Source organism: Calliphora vicina, chromosome 5 (genome assembly GCF_958450345.1).
Source record: "Calliphora vicina chromosome 5, idCalVici1.1, whole genome shotgun sequence".
NCBI lineage: Eukaryota > Metazoa > Arthropoda > Insecta > Diptera > Calliphoridae > Calliphora > Calliphora vicina.
In genome coordinates this window covers 74,652,861-74,668,897 of record NC_088784.1, presented here as the reverse complement: position 1 = coordinate 74,668,897, position 16,037 = coordinate 74,652,861, and the positions used below count along the sequence as shown (strand labels likewise).

Here is a 16,037-nt window from a genome sequence, read left to right as displayed (position 1 = left end):
TGTGGGCCAGTCTTCTTCATTTCTAACTCATTGCGATATTTATGCATATTTTAGTGATTTTCGTAAGTGGAAATAAGATCAAATATGGGCCGACATTCCGAAAATCCAGCAGTTTAATTTATGCATAAATACCACTAATTTGTGTAAAATCTTTTTTGGATATCTGTATTTATAAGATATTTAAGTAGGTTAATGTGTTTTTTGGAAGTGGTTCTTATATGTAAGTTATGAACAATTATGGGCACGAATTTCTTAAAATTCAGTGCGGCATTTTGACGGTAGCTTTGCATGCTAAAAACTTTTTTGAACAATGATGAAATTGCTTGTTGTTATGATGTCTATATCAGTTTTATTATTATAAAACATCTTTGAAACTCTAGTAAAAAAGAGGCCATTGAATGACAATCACCTGACATTTGACCAAACGAATAAAATATCTAGCATGTGTCCTCTGGTATTTTATGCCTTTAACTAAAAAAATTGCAAATTCAAATCATACATCAATATTAAATAAGAAACAATATTAACAATTTATAAAATTCTTTTTCTTATGTATTTTCAGAATTCATACATTTCAACCACAAATAATAAAAGAAAAGAAGGAAAATGGTGCACAAACTCTTCATAAAATTAAATGAAAAATAGCAAATATTTATTGGCCAGAAGAAGCAGAAAACAATAAATAATATGAAATGAAATAAAATAAAACAAAATTTTATAGATGAAACATGAACAGCCTCTATAATGAAATAAACACTTTTATACAATCACTCGGTCATTCAATCAAAGGTTAACAAAAGGGTCCTTCGTAATCCTGTCAAGTCACCTTTTTGTAATATATACATTCATGCATACATATAATCACACACACATATCCTTAATATCACACACACAAAAGAAAATTGTCACATGTATATAAAAAATCAATTTGAAATAAAAAATTTCAAATAAAGCAAAAACTGTTGGAGTGAAAAGCAAAAAGTAAAATAAAAGGAAACAAAAGGACTATAATAAACAAAACAAAATAAGAATTGCAACAGAAATAGAGATATAAAAAAAGAGTATAGCAGCCCATTGGCAAATAATAATAACAATAAAAATAAGGATCATAAAATAAAATTAAGAAACCCCACCAACTCAAACATGGCTGTACCCATCGATGAGGGCGTTTTGAATGCCCTCAAGGGTGTAACCAGCCAAAATACTCGTCTGCCTAAACCTTTAATCATTAAAGTTTATGTATCCAGTTTAAAACAAGGTAAATATAGTGTTTCACTCTCTATTCTACATGAAGAAAAGAGAAAAAAAACTTTTAAATAATTTAAAATTTATTTAATTGTTTTAGAATTCTATCAAGAACGTCGCATGCTGTTGGAGCTGGTAGGTCCAGAATTACAATCGATGTACGATGACCGTCAAATTGAAGTTGAAATTATTGATATGCATTTTGGCACTGGCAGCCTGGATATAACAGAAGTCGACAAGGATCCTTATATTTTGCAGGATTATTTACATGAAATTGAAACGTGTGCTCTGTATTCAAAGAGTGTCTTCTTTATGGTAAGTTAAAAGTCTTAATTAAATAGGATAAGTACTTTAGGAATTTACTAAGAATAATTATTCTTATTTAGTTTGCTTAGAGTTATAATTTCCCGGACTTTCTCTGTACATTCCCGGCAATACCAGACATTTAAAAACATTAAATTTGGCCAAAAACCAGTAACAATTTCAACTAAGTTCGTCTAAGTTAAATTTGTATTTGTATTGTATTGTATATTAAAAATGCTCGATTTACAATAGATGGCGTATCTTTTGAACGCGGTTTCTGTTTTTAATAACTTATGCATTAAAGTGTCACTTAGAATTAAATGTTTGAATTTTGAAACGGTACCCGCTAAAAATACTACCAACAATTTTTTTAGCTTGCTCTAAGAAAGGCTACCCGTGCCGCTCGTCTCTCAAAGTTTTGAGGTGCATTTTAAGGGGGAAAATATGCAATTTTTTTCAGTTTTTGTAAAAATTTTGCCATTAGAAAATTACTTTTGCAATTTAATTTAAAAGAATCAAAATGTGTACGTAATTGTCGTTCTAATAAGATATAAAACACAAAAATTGGTTAAAGTATTAAGTTATTAAAAAATCGCCAGGCCATTAACGTGTCTCAGGCCACCGGAACAAGAAATGTAGGAACAAAATTCATATATTTTGAGAAATATTGAAATAAAAGCTAATTTTTTACTTAAAATATATCCATATTTAATTGTATTGTATTTTTAAAATTTTTGTTAAACAAATTTTAGAATTTTTTAATAATCACATGGTTATTTATTGACAACATAATAGGGAATAAAAATGTGAAAAAAGTATGTCAATATCTCCTAAATTTTTTCCGTACCTGCGATATAAATTTTGCTATTTTCGAGAGAAACAAATTTTTTGGCAATATTTTGGCGAATGAGCCCAATTGCCTTACTGTTATTAATTTTAAGAAAAATCGGTTCAGAATATTATAGTCCAGGTAATTATAAATATAGTCTGAAAGTTTTCCTAAAATCGGAAAACGTTAACCCTTAAATCGTGAAGGTCAAAGGTTAAATTTCTCAATATTTTTTTCTAATGGAAAGATCGTGAAATGTTATATATTTTTGTGCCGATTTTGATGACACGTAAGAATAATATAACATGAAGTCTAGTATTTACAATAACAGCACAAAAATGCAAATTAACCCTTAAGAGCACTTGAGGTCAAAATGACTGGTTTTTTTTTATTTTAAAAGTTCAGGTTCATTGGGACCCCAAGTGCTATTAAGGGTTAATTTCCATTTTTGTGCTGTTATTGTAAATACTAGACTTCATGTTATGTTTTTCTTAAGTTTCATCAAAATCGGCCCAAAAATATATAACATCTGTCAGTTAAAATCCAAATCTTCAATAATTCTGTCAGGCATGCTTTCGAGAAGTTTGCTATTTAAAATCAGCAAAATCATCGATTTTTGACCTATATCTGGATTACTAAGACATTAATATAGACAATATGGATATCTAATGATAGATATTTCACATTTGCAACGACGTATATAAGACCATCATAGTAAGTTGGACCTACAATGGGTCAAAATCGGAAAAAATATTTTTTAACCCGAATTTTTTTTTCACCAAAAAAATTTAAAAAACAAAAAAAAAATTTAAAATTTAAAAATGAAAAACACAACTGGAAAAAAAATAAATATTGTTTACCTAAAAATATTTAAAATTTTGAAGTAAAATTTGGTGAAGGGTATAAAAGATTTGGCACAGCCGAATATAGCACTCTTACTTGTTTTTTTATAATGTTGGTCCAAGTTTTACGGAATGAAAAACTGACCATGCCCACTTTTTTCGATTTATCTAAAATCGGAAAACGGCTACACCGATTTGGATAATTTTTTGTTTAAATGTTCATAGTAATCCAATTGAAGTTTTTACTGAAAAAAAATTTACTACGACAATTTTTTTCGATATATTTCGATTTAACTAATTTTTACATAAATAAAAATTGTCCACGTCCACTAATACGCCCACTTATTAAATACATTGGTCTGTGATCATCATATTTAAGACCACAATTTGATTTTTTATATAAAAACTCAAAATATTTAAATTCGCTAATAACTTTGCCAATAAACGTTTAATCAAGAAAATGAGCTTGATCTGTGATAACTCATATTTCTTGTCAAAAATCAATTCTTTTATATAAAAACTCACAATGTCTAAAATCGTAAGTAAATTGGCCAATAAGCTCGATCTGTGATTACTCATATTTCTGACCAAAAATCGATTTTTTATATAAAAACTCAAAATATTTGAATTCTCTAATAACTTGGCCAATAAGCGTTTAATCAAGAAAATGTGCTCGATTTGTGATCACTCATATTTCTTAACAAAAATTGATTCTTTATATAAAAACTCAAAATATCTAAATAAAATATCTAACTTGGCCAATAAGCGTTTAATCAAGAAAAGCACTCATATTTCTGACCAAAAATCGATTTTTTATATAAAAACTCAAAATATCTAAATTCGCTAATAACTTGGTTAATAAGCGTTTAATGAAGAAAAGCATCTCGATCCGTGGTCACTCATATTTCTGGCCAAAAATCGATTTTTTATATAAAAACTCCAAATATCTAAATAAAATAAAATATCTAGTCAAGAAAAGCACTCATATTTCTGACCAAAAATCGATTTTTTATATGAAAACTCAAAATATCTAAATTCGCCAATAAACGTTTAATCAAGTAAAGCAGCTCGATCTGTGATCACTCATATTTCTGTACAAAAATCGATTTTTTATATAAAAACTCAAAATATTTAAAATCGCTAATAACTTGGCCAACAAGCGTTTAATCAAGAAAAGGAGCTCGATCTGTGATCACTAATTTTTCAGACCAAAATTCGATTACTTATGTATATAAAAACTCAAAATATTTACATTGATTTACATGTATTCTGTTGTTGCAAGACTTATGTTTTTAACAACAAACATAGCTTCTTTGTCTCTGAGTAGCGCTTCTATGTAATTATCATTCAACAATACTTTTATTTTTTTTTTTTATTTTTAACTATTTTACCTATTTCAAACCGCTTCTCACAAATTCAAAAATCGAACACAAGCTTTTTTTTGAATTTTAACAGAACAACGTCTGTCGGGTCAGCTAATATACATTAGTCAGCTAATATAACAAAATTTTTAGAAATTTGAAATTGGAGTTTTGAAACTGCCGTTAAAAAAAATATTTTTTTTGGTCATACCTGCGAATAGGTTAACGGTATCCTACGAAGACAAAAACTCATATACAAGTAAATATGGACATATTTTAAGTAAAAATGAGCTTTTATTTTAATTTTTCTCGAAATATCTTAATTTTTTTCCTAAATTTTTTGTTCAAGTGGCCTGAAGCACGTTAATGGTCTGGCGAATTTGTAATAACTTTAAAATTTTTTAATCAAATTTTGTCATTTATATCTCATTACAACGATAATTACGTACATATTTCGATTCGTTTGCATTCAATTGCAAAAGTATTTATTTAGTAGCAAAATTTTTTCAAAAACTGAAAAATTTGAATTTTTCTCTAATTTTGGCGATAATACAGTTTTTGGGTCATTTTGAACCAAAGAAGATACAGGGTTAATTTCCAAATTTTTTTTTTTTAATGTAATATTCATTAATATAAATAAATCTACATATTTCTAGAAAAAAATGCAGAAAGTTAACGAGTTTCACCTATTTATTCCATATTAACAGTAAAATTTTGCATACATCTGAACTTTGACCTCGATGCGCGTCCAGAAATCGTTGCCCGATTTGGCTCAAATTTTCAGCACTTAACATTTAGGCCTAGTGTCACAATATTCCACCCGGCACTCTTTGAAATCTAAAAAAAAAAAATCGGCTGTCACTCTAATATACATATGTATGTCTCCAGATATAATACCTCAGCCAATTGAATGATTAATAGCAGTAATTTCCGCTTGAAGGGCAGTGCAGAAGTTGGTTAGCGTAAAGAAGGATTTTGTATCAAAATTCTCAACCATCACAGGGATGCTTAAATTGTCAGCAATTGGTTTAATAATAGAGACAAATTTTCAAGCTTAAGAGGAAAGGGTTCACCCTATTAAATATTTTTTTATTTAAACAACTTACAAAAACTTCAAAAAAGAAAGGATTTCGTGCAAAAGTAAACATTTAAATTCTTTATTAAATATATATTCAAGTATTTACCAACTGTCTGTTATTGCTCATCATTTTCAAATGATTGAAACTCGATGCCAGTCATATAATAAAGCTGCTCAAATTTAATTTTGGTTAATTATTGTATAATTAAGAACATTTCATGTTAAATTTCCTTAGTGACATTAAGTAACAATTTCTTTAAAATCCATTAATGATATTTTTTCTTATTTTCTCTTTTTTTTATAATACACTTGTTCAATTTTCAACAAAATTGTCCTTAATTAGGCATTAATAGGCGACAGTATTGGCAGTATGCCATTGCCCATACTATTGGATAAGGAGGTCTATGATGCTATTTCAACTGACAATACTTTAACACACAGAGAACGACAATTGTTCAGCAAGTGGTATACGCTGGAGACAAAGCAGCAATGTGGGCAACAGGAGGTGATGACGGCTGTCGAAGGCAATGGCAATATACAATGTGATGATGGTGATGACACATTTAAAAGGGTTCAATATAAACTCAAACAGGACTATCGGTAAGTACTTATTGTGTGTGTGAGTGAATGAATGAGTGAATGAGTGTGTCTGAGAGAGAGATAAAAAATACAACAAATAAGCTTAAATGCTATTACATATATATTGTTTTTTTTTTTGTTTTGTTTGTTTCGTGCACTTACTACAACTACACTAGTGTTTTTGTATGTTAGGCGGAGAGAGTAAAAGGAAGGGATTGGAAATGATAGTGTGTGTTCGTGTCTGTAGGAAAAGTGTAATAATTGTTAAGTGTTGTGTCAGGCTGTGTGCCATTCATGTCTATCATCAAATCGTATAGTTTCTGTTTTTCATAAAATCTACATTTAAAGCTGCAGTAATATTAATTCATTAAGTGGTATGTTACTCACTAAATGTAGGGTGACCAAAAATACGTAACTATTAAATCAAATATGCTTCATTTCTTTTTCTCTTTAAATATCTCCACAATTTATATTTAGTTTAAATTGGTTGCGTTTACAAAACACTTATAACTTTAACCCTTTGACGCATATGGGACACCGGTGGCCCAAATGTTTATCATTTGATATTTTTAAATTAAAATTCTTTTTGTAATCAATTGTAATACAAACCGACTATTTATAAACAAAACTTTATTTTCTTTAAAGTTTGGTACCACTGATCAGGAAAAGTAAAACAAATAATTCAACTTTGATTTTGGTAATTTCGAAGTTTTTTTTATAATCTTAAAAAGTGTTTTGTAATACAGTAGTGCAGTTCAAAAATATTGCACTTTTTCATACTAAAATTTTTTTATAAATTTTCTTAATATTTTATTCAACACAAATCATTGGTTCTAACTCAGTCACATTAAGAAAATTTATACAAATTCTTTAGTATGAAAAAGTGCAATATTTTTGAAGGATGGTGTTTTAAAGTGTCATATTTTTGAATCTAATTGAGATATTGACTTGAAATTTTCTTTGTAAGACCAAAAATTAACTTATCTAAATAAAAAAATATAAATCGGAATAAATGTGGATCAAATTGTTCCTAACATTTGCAATCCTATTAAAATGTTGATATAAATTTTAGTTTTAGAAACTCAATGAATATGTAATATGTAATAAAATCTTTATTTATTAACAAAACTCAATGAAATTTTCAGCGTTTTTTAAGTTTGTCATTCTAAATAACAAGGTGTAAAAAAACTTGTCAAAAAGTCAAAGGGAATCCCGCAATTCCAAAAACTTGGAGCGAAAATCCCAAAAATAGTATTTTTTACATTTTTGTCTATAGGGTCCACATTTCCTTCGGGGCTGGGAAAATACTTTAGGGATAAATAGGGAACACATCAGGGTTTCCAAAACTCCTTTCCGTTTTATGATCCCAGCTTTGGGATTTTAGAACATGTGGCCCAAAGTTTAAATTTTGATAAAAAAATATTTCAATTTCCAAAGGGCTACGCCGACATGTTCGAAAAATAGGACATGTTTTTTATACCAAAATGTTCCCCGCAAAGAAACTTTATAGAAAAACATGAAATTGTTATATGTTCTTAAAGAAAGTTGTTTTTTAATAAAAAAAGAGTTATGTCACCTTTTTGTCCAAAAAACAGCAAAAATGTACTATTTTTTGAACTTTTAAATTGAAAATCTGTTATTTTTGGATTCGTAATTGGCATTGCTCCTAAATCTTTTGTATGTTGTTGGTAATTTAGTTGTCTAACTAACAAACAAAATTCGAGTCCATGGCAAAATTTTAAAATTTCAATTTTGAAATGACTATAACTAGAAAATTATAAGAGATAAATAGCACACGCAAGCATGTTTTTTCAAGATCTAGCCTAGCACTTTCCAAAAATATAAAATTCTTTGAAATCGGATGGGAAACAAAAAAATGGCACGTGTTTAAAAATTTTACATGTCGAAGGTACCCTACTTTGAGCCCCCATAGCGCTTATTGGATTATTTGTAGGGCCCATTTTAATAACTTAAACTCGAATACTCCTTGGCTATGCCCAATTCAAATTTTATCCCGATCGGACCAGCCGTTTAGAAATGCCAGATTTATTTCCAAAAAATTTCGATTCTGCCCCACTGTGCAATGTTTTATGATTGTTATATAACATTTTTATATATTTAGGCCTATAGAACTACTACAATATTGCAAAGCTACTCGTCCACTGAACCAGGTATGCGAGTGCCATGTATAGCTTCTGCTATGCCTCTTTCACGGTTTGAGGAACTAAGAAAAAATTTATATTTCTGTAACAATAGTCACAATTATTCACTTCTCTTGAATTTAGATAAGTTTAGGTACGCCTTACCATCAACATATATAACAAAAAAAGGTAATGGAAAATAACTTCACGTACACGATGTATGCAATGTGCTCAGAGTGCAATATGCAATGTTCATTTATGCATCTTATCAAACCGAAATTGTTTTGTAGCTTTTTAATCCTTAAAATAAGCAATAAAATCTGTTTGTCTAATTAAAATCAATGTTTTTTTCAGTTTGAAAATGTATTTATTTCTTCCTGGTACTAATTTCTCAGTTCAGAGATAGTTGGCCCTTAATGCATATTGGGACACATATGTCCCAAGAGATATTCAGTAATCTACTACATTTTTATTTTTTCTTTTTATATATGATTAATATAGCTCTTAATACTTCACAATGTGCGCCCAGATTCACAAAAAATTTTGCGTACAAGTTTTGTGCGTGAAAGGGTTAAACAAACTTGTACTAGAAAAGTGATTACTTCTTTTTTTAAAAAAAAATTGTCATTTGTACCGTCGGACATTTCTATAGAGCTCCTGAATTTTAAATCTTTAAAAATTAGATATTTGCTTCCAGTTTCTCTAATCATAACTCTTGCTTTTCATATTCTACATATTTTTCTACATAATTTGCCCACATTGTTACAATTTTTACCTTTTAAAACCGGTGGTTTATTTCCTTTAAATAAACCGGATACTTTTGATTGCAAATACAAGCATTATTTATGCACACAGGAAAAATTGTATTCAAACACAAAATGCATAAACTCAATTACATTTTTTGCAGAAATAGAACCTATCACAGTGATAGGCTCTATGTGTTTTCATACAAATACATGCTTATAAATCACAACTTATACAGCACAATGTCATGCAGTTAATTTATCTTTACTCAACGATGCTGCAAATTAGACTCAATCAAGTGTTCTCACTGCATTACCATCCAGATGTTTCAAGAAGCATCTTATTTTTTTTTTTGATTATTTTGAAATTTATACAGTGAATGTCACTTAAAATCGTACACCATCGTAGTAAAATTTTATTCATTAGTTTTAGAAAGTTGATGTTTTGGAAATAATTTAAAATGCTATTTTTATATTGAGTTACCTCTCAGAAAATATGGTATAATTTTAATTGCGCTTATCCACAAATAACAAAATTGGGTAACACTGTCAGTGCCCAGAATATCAACGCTTCATTTAAAATCCTACAGGCACTAAAAAATAGCAAAGGATACCCTACAAAGTATTAGGATTATTTAATATTAACTTTTTTTTTAATTTTTAAAGTTTTAATTGTAATTTAATATAAGTGTACGAATTTAAGTGAAATGTGAATTTTGTGATGTTCTTTAATTTTCATCAATATTTTTTTAAGGAATTCAGGTTTTGTTAACTTTTTTGTTGAAATACATAGTTTTTGTTCCAATTAATAAAATGACTTTTAATTTTTTATATAATCACCTAGTATTGCCTGTATAATTTCATAATATTTAAAAAAAATATGTTGTACGATTTTGAGTGACACTCACTGTACATAGAATTAAAAATGTTATGATGCGATATAATATAATTTAGTTCAATCTATTTGTCTATTTTTCAAAAATATTTATAACTTTTGACAATTAAAAATTCATGGAATACTTTATAGATAAATATGACAAACAATAGCGGTATTCACTGTTAAGTGCGAATGGTCTAGCATCATTGCAAATGCAAAATTTTACCGTAATCCAATAACAAAATACACACAAAAACCTTTACAATTTTGCATTTGCAATGATGCAATACCATTCGCACTTAACAGTGAATACCGCGAATTTTTATATCCTACACCACCATAGTGGGGAGGGTATAATGCGTTTGTGCAGATGTTTGTAACGCCCAAAAATATTAGTCTAACACCCACCTTAAAGTATACCGATCGACTTAGAATCACTTTCTGAGTCGATTAAACGATGTCCGCCCGTCCGTCCGTCTGGTCGGTTGGATGGCTGGCTGTCCATGTAAACCTTGTGCGCAGAATACAGGTCGCAATTTTGAAGATATTTCGATGAAATTTGGTACATATCATTTTTTCGGCTCAAGGACTAAGCTTATTGAAACTGGCTGAAATCGGTCCATTATTTCACCTAGCCCCCATACAAATGTCCTCCCGAAATTGGACTTTATCGGTCATAAATGCTTAATTTATATATGTATCTCCACAAATTCCGCTCCAAATAAGTTTTATATACACAAAATTCATGTCACCAAATTTTGTTACGATCGGTCCATAATTAGTCATAGCTCCCATATAGACCCGCTTCCGAAAATCACTTTAACGTGCATAAATCGCTTTAAAATGTTGGTATACACACAAAATTCAACATAGTTATCTTTAATATAGACATAAATCACACGACCTAATTTCATGGTGATCGGTCCATAATTGGTCATATCCCCCATATAAGGCCCACTTCCGAAAATCACTCAAAAATATAAATTATTGAAATTTTAAAAGAAAAATGTTTTTGCTCTTTTACTTAGTGTAGAGTATTATATGGTCGGGCTTGACCGACCATACTTCTTTACTTGTTTTTATTGAAGTTTTGCATGTTAACAAATTTTTCGAATTGAAATTAAATTTTTATTTATGAAGAGTTTTTAATGAAATTTCACAATTAGGTAGATTTTTCTATTTAAAATGGAAAAATAAAAACGAATTTTGAAATTTATTATCAGAAATCCCGCAATTCCCAAAACAGTGTTGAAAAATTCCAAAAATGGTAATTTTTAGTTTTTTGGCTATAATATCCATACCAGGGTCGGGGTTATCAGGGCCCTTTACAAAATAATTAGACACATATTGAGCCACCTATAATCGGTTACTGTATTTTTATATCGGATACGCGATTTAAAAATTGTTGGCCTAAACATGTATTTTACATAAAAAATAGGTGTTTTTTGAAAGGAAATTTTGAAATTGGTTTTCCTTTAAAATATTTTATGAAGACTAAGCTTTCACAAATTAGAAATTCCTTATACATCCTCTTAGACATTTTTTGCGATAACTTAAAAAGAAAAAAAGTTCTTTTTTCCCAAAAAAAATATCGAAAAATTGCTTTTTAAAAATTTTTTAAATTCAAATGCTTATAACTTTGGACTTAGTCATTATTTTTAAACAGTTCTTTTTCCATTTGACACATACATGCGTTGTTGGTCCAATAAAGGAAAACTGGAGAAAATCGGGAAATATTTGGATACGCTTGGATATAATCAAAAAACTGGAGTAGGGTGGGTAAAAATGTTGAAAATTTAATTTTCAAATGCGAATATCTCCTAAGCTATAATAGATAATTGATAGCTCAAGTGTTCGAGTGCTCGAGTGTTTTTTGTAGTGCTCGATGAAAAGATTCTACATGTACAATGGTTTTGAAATCGGAACTCAAACCAAGAAATAATATAGTTTTAAAAATGTAACATACTCGAGGTGTCCTACTTTGAGGGCCCTTGGTTGCGCCCCTGGTGGGCCGTGATGCGCACGTGATATTTCATTCAAACCAATCTAACCATTTAGAAGTTACAGATTTATTTCAATCTTTTTTTTTTATACCACTGTGTGTCGCTTACGATAAAATTGTTTTACTGTAAAATATAAACATTGACTTACGATAAAATCATACCCCCTATATTTTTGATGTTATTAACAATTTTGATATTCTGAGAATGCTAAAACATCAGTCGGTCCATAAAATTTTAATTTTTACAATAAAACAAAAATTTTAAAAATGTCGCTTGTGATAATTTGGCTCTAAGGGCTCGATATAAAACTTAAATAGGGGTCCTTCAAATGACTTTCCAAATATAATCCATTTTATGTCGAAATATCGGATTTAGTTTACATGAAACAAAATTACAGACAAAAAATTATTTTTTTAAATTTTGTTTCAATTAAGCACTCAAAAAATATAGTTTTCAACAGCGCTCTCTGAAAAACTTTTTTTTCTTTTTTATCAAATGCAGGAGTATTAGTACAATACTATTGAATTTAAAAGTGAAGTGCTATGTAGAATGTGTTAAGCGGCCACATCGCCATGTTAAATTCACCAGTCAATACCGTTGCTCGTGGGTTGAAAATTCACTAGTATTAGCTCGACGTGACCTCCTAAATTTGTATATAAGCAGTGCTAAGCACTAAGACTGCAATGTTAATTTTATCCAACTTTATTAAAAACTATGATATTGAATAATGATGTTAGACTTAAAGTAAGTGCTGGTTCATACATGTCAAGTTTACTTGAGCAGGTCTTGAGTTTATAGAAGGGAAAGAAAAATCTGTCCAATCTCCTCTCACATATACAAACTCAAGACTTGCGCTAATAAACTTGACATGTGTGAACCAGCACTAAGTATTCAAATAACTAATTTCTTCAGCTTATAATAAACTCAATGGATATATGCTTGATTGCGTACAGAAATGAGTGTAAATATATGCATAACAGCATTTAGTTTAACTAAGTATGTCTATAGGTATCAAGTAACCCAGTTAAATGCTTAATATTTAAGTCTAAATACAAGTTTATTAATCCACACAACAGCCATGACTATCTGCCACATTATACTGTTCAATAACTTCAATCACTCTTAATGGGGCGTCTCTTGTATTAGTTATTCCTTCCACTTTAGTTTCTTGCTGGAGTCTTCTTGTTGTTTATAAACTTTTATGTATTGGCCTGCTTAAGTTTTGCCTTTAATCTAGTTTTTACTGGATAATAATGCGCATAATTTGTTACCAATCTGTTTTAGTAACTCGCTTTTATGTTGACTAGTTTCTGGATATTAAATATTTTATTTAAGGGGGTGGCTGGAATGGGCAAATTTAGGTTTCCAATGTGTATAAGTGAGATAATGCTAGACTTGGTGTCAATGTGTCAATTAATATTTACATCTAAACGAGGCAATGTGTTTGCTTATTCCAACCACCCTACCCTGCCCCCTGCCAGCATTTAATGAACATGTGCTTGTGGTTGCGGTTTTGTACTTCATTTTCCTTTACAGAATGTTTCACTGAAATTAGTTCATCTCGGAAGGAGTCTTCATAAACTTATATAGACATACATACACATTTTATTTATTATGTATGTATGTAATCTCAAGACTTTGTATGTGAGTTGTTGACAGTAATCTAGTTATAAAGCATTAATTGGAAATTTTAATGACACCACATTTTCATTTCATTCATGCTAAAAAAGCTTCAATTAAGCTTAAGTAATCAGTATTTTTCAATATTGAATTAAAAATATATTACAGATTTAATGGAAATTATGAAGAAAATCTTGCCACTATGGAAGGTAGAGATAAATTAAACGCCTAAATAGATATTAATTGTTAAATTTTATAAAATAATCCAAGAAATAACACAGTGCAAAAAACACACGGTCATGACGATATAGGTTCGACTCTACAACCAAAGGGTAGTAAAACTCTATAGTCAGTTTGGCGATTTTGGTGACCAATTTTTGTTTATGGACCTCCAAAGATTCTTAAATATCAGTGGGCCCTCAAAAAAAGGTGTCATCAGTTTTTGGCCAACAGCTAATTCAGACTTGGTGCTACCGCTTAACTGTATATGGCAATAATTAAGCTAAGAGTCCACCAAACTAATTTTGCTTAAACTTTTTTCCAAAAAATAGGTGTTTCGTGTACTTTTTTGAAAAGAAATATAGGACGAAACTAATTGTTTTCAATTTTTTTAGAATAACTTACAGGGACTTCTAATTTTTCATTAAAATATTTAGCAAAGTTGTAGCTACGATAAAGCTGAACAACTCTTGTGAACACACCAATATAATCTGATCGTATCTAGGCACTCTCAATAGCTCACAAAGATCACTTTGTACATTAAACATTTTCCATTTTTAATATTTTTTGACGCGAAAGCAAAGATTTTTTGTGAATATTTAATATTGTTGAAAACATTATGACTTAAGGATTGATAATTCAGTAAAACTAAAAAATTCCATACAATTTTGGGACTTCATTTTCCTTAAAAACTAAAAAAATTTGAATTAATGTAAAATTTTAACCGTTAAAGATATGATAACTCAAATGTCCTTAAATCAATGGATTTAAAATTTTTGACATTCTTTATTTTCAAATACCAAAATTTCTAAAACGGGAAAAATGTGTTCCAAAAACTGAGTTTTTTTTATAAAAACTGACGTTATTTACAGTATGATAGAAAAATAGCTTTGTACGTATTTAAACAACTTATAGGGCTACTTATAAGAATATGCATTGGTGGCCTTCTTGGATATTGAGGGGGCCTTTAACAATGTGACGCCAGAGACGATCCTTTTGGCTCTAGGCGGTCTGGATATAGATCAATCTATTATCTGCTTCATAGGTAGACTTCTGACCAATAGAGTCATTATCTCTTCTATGGGAACTGCTACTATTTTTAGATTAGCGAACCGTGGCACTCCACAGGGAGGGGTTTTATCTCCACTCTTGTGGAATCTTGCCATTAATATATTACTCATGAAATTAGATTCCATGAAGTGCAAAACGGTTGCATATGCTGATGATGTTGCGCCAGCTGTTTCTAAGAAACACCTGGACACATTATCACAATACCTACAAACTTCACTTAGTACACTCAGTCAGTGGAGCACTGCTAGTGGACTGGGTGTGAATCCTGGGAAAATGGAGCTTGTGCTTTTCTCCAGAAGGTACAAAATCCCCTCGTTTCCATTACCGCGCCTTAACGGAGTGGAACTTAAGCTCTCGAATAGTGCTAAGTATCTGGGAATTATTCTAGACTCTAAGCTATCCTGGAGCCATAATATTCATGCGAGAGCGTCCAAGGCGGCTATCGCTATCTATGCCTGCAGAAGGGACATTGGGAGTACCTGGGGTATAAGCCCTAGGAATGCGAAATGGCTTTTCGATATGGTGGTTAAGCCCATACTAATGTATGGAGCACTAGTTTGGTGGAAGGCTCTAAGTAAATCCACCTACTGTGGGATAATTGAGAGAACCCTGCGAATACCTACACTAATGATTACGGGTGCGCTGTGCAGTACTCCGTCTCGTGCTCTGTTTGTAATGATGCACTGGTTACCGGCTGATTTAATGGCCAAACAATTGGCCATAAATTCGGCGGTTAGGTTAAATACTGTAGGAGCATGGAGGTCTAGTTGTACTGGAAATGCGTCTATTTTGGGTAGTATATCTTATCTCCCTGTTAATATTGACTACTGCACTCCCTTACCCTTTATTGACAGACGCTTCTCTGTGTCATTGGCGGGCGAGTCTCCTTCCTCTATGGACACGTTTGTCATATACACAGATGGCTCCAAGTATGCGGATGGGGTGGGTGGAAGCTTTTATATTCCCCATCTTCAGAAGAGGCTGTGTTTCAGGCTACATGACCAATATAGTGTAATTCAAGCTGAGATTTCAGCGATCAAAAGGGCGGTACACTGGATGAAGTACTATAGGCTATTTGGTGTGAATATCAGAATCTGTACCGACAGTAAGCCTGCTATCAAATCGC

General features: G+C 30.5%; 1 protein-coding gene across 2 annotated transcripts in view; it reads left to right on the top strand.

Moving 5' to 3' along the window:
- The window catches only part of LOC135960413 (protein qui-1), a 342,666-nt gene that overhangs the window by 201,312 nt on the left and 125,317 nt on the right, over positions 1–16,037 (top strand). For both annotated transcript variants that reach the window (XM_065511703.1, XM_065511702.1), the window contains 3 exons: positions 563–1,258; positions 1,346–1,560; positions 6,002–6,258. In XM_065511703.1, coding sequence (XP_065367775.1) covers positions 1,144–1,258; positions 1,346–1,560; positions 6,002–6,258 — 587 coding nt within the window. In that variant the 5' untranslated portion in view covers positions 563–1,143. The remainder of the gene's footprint in view (positions 1–562; positions 1,259–1,345; positions 1,561–6,001; positions 6,259–16,037) is intronic.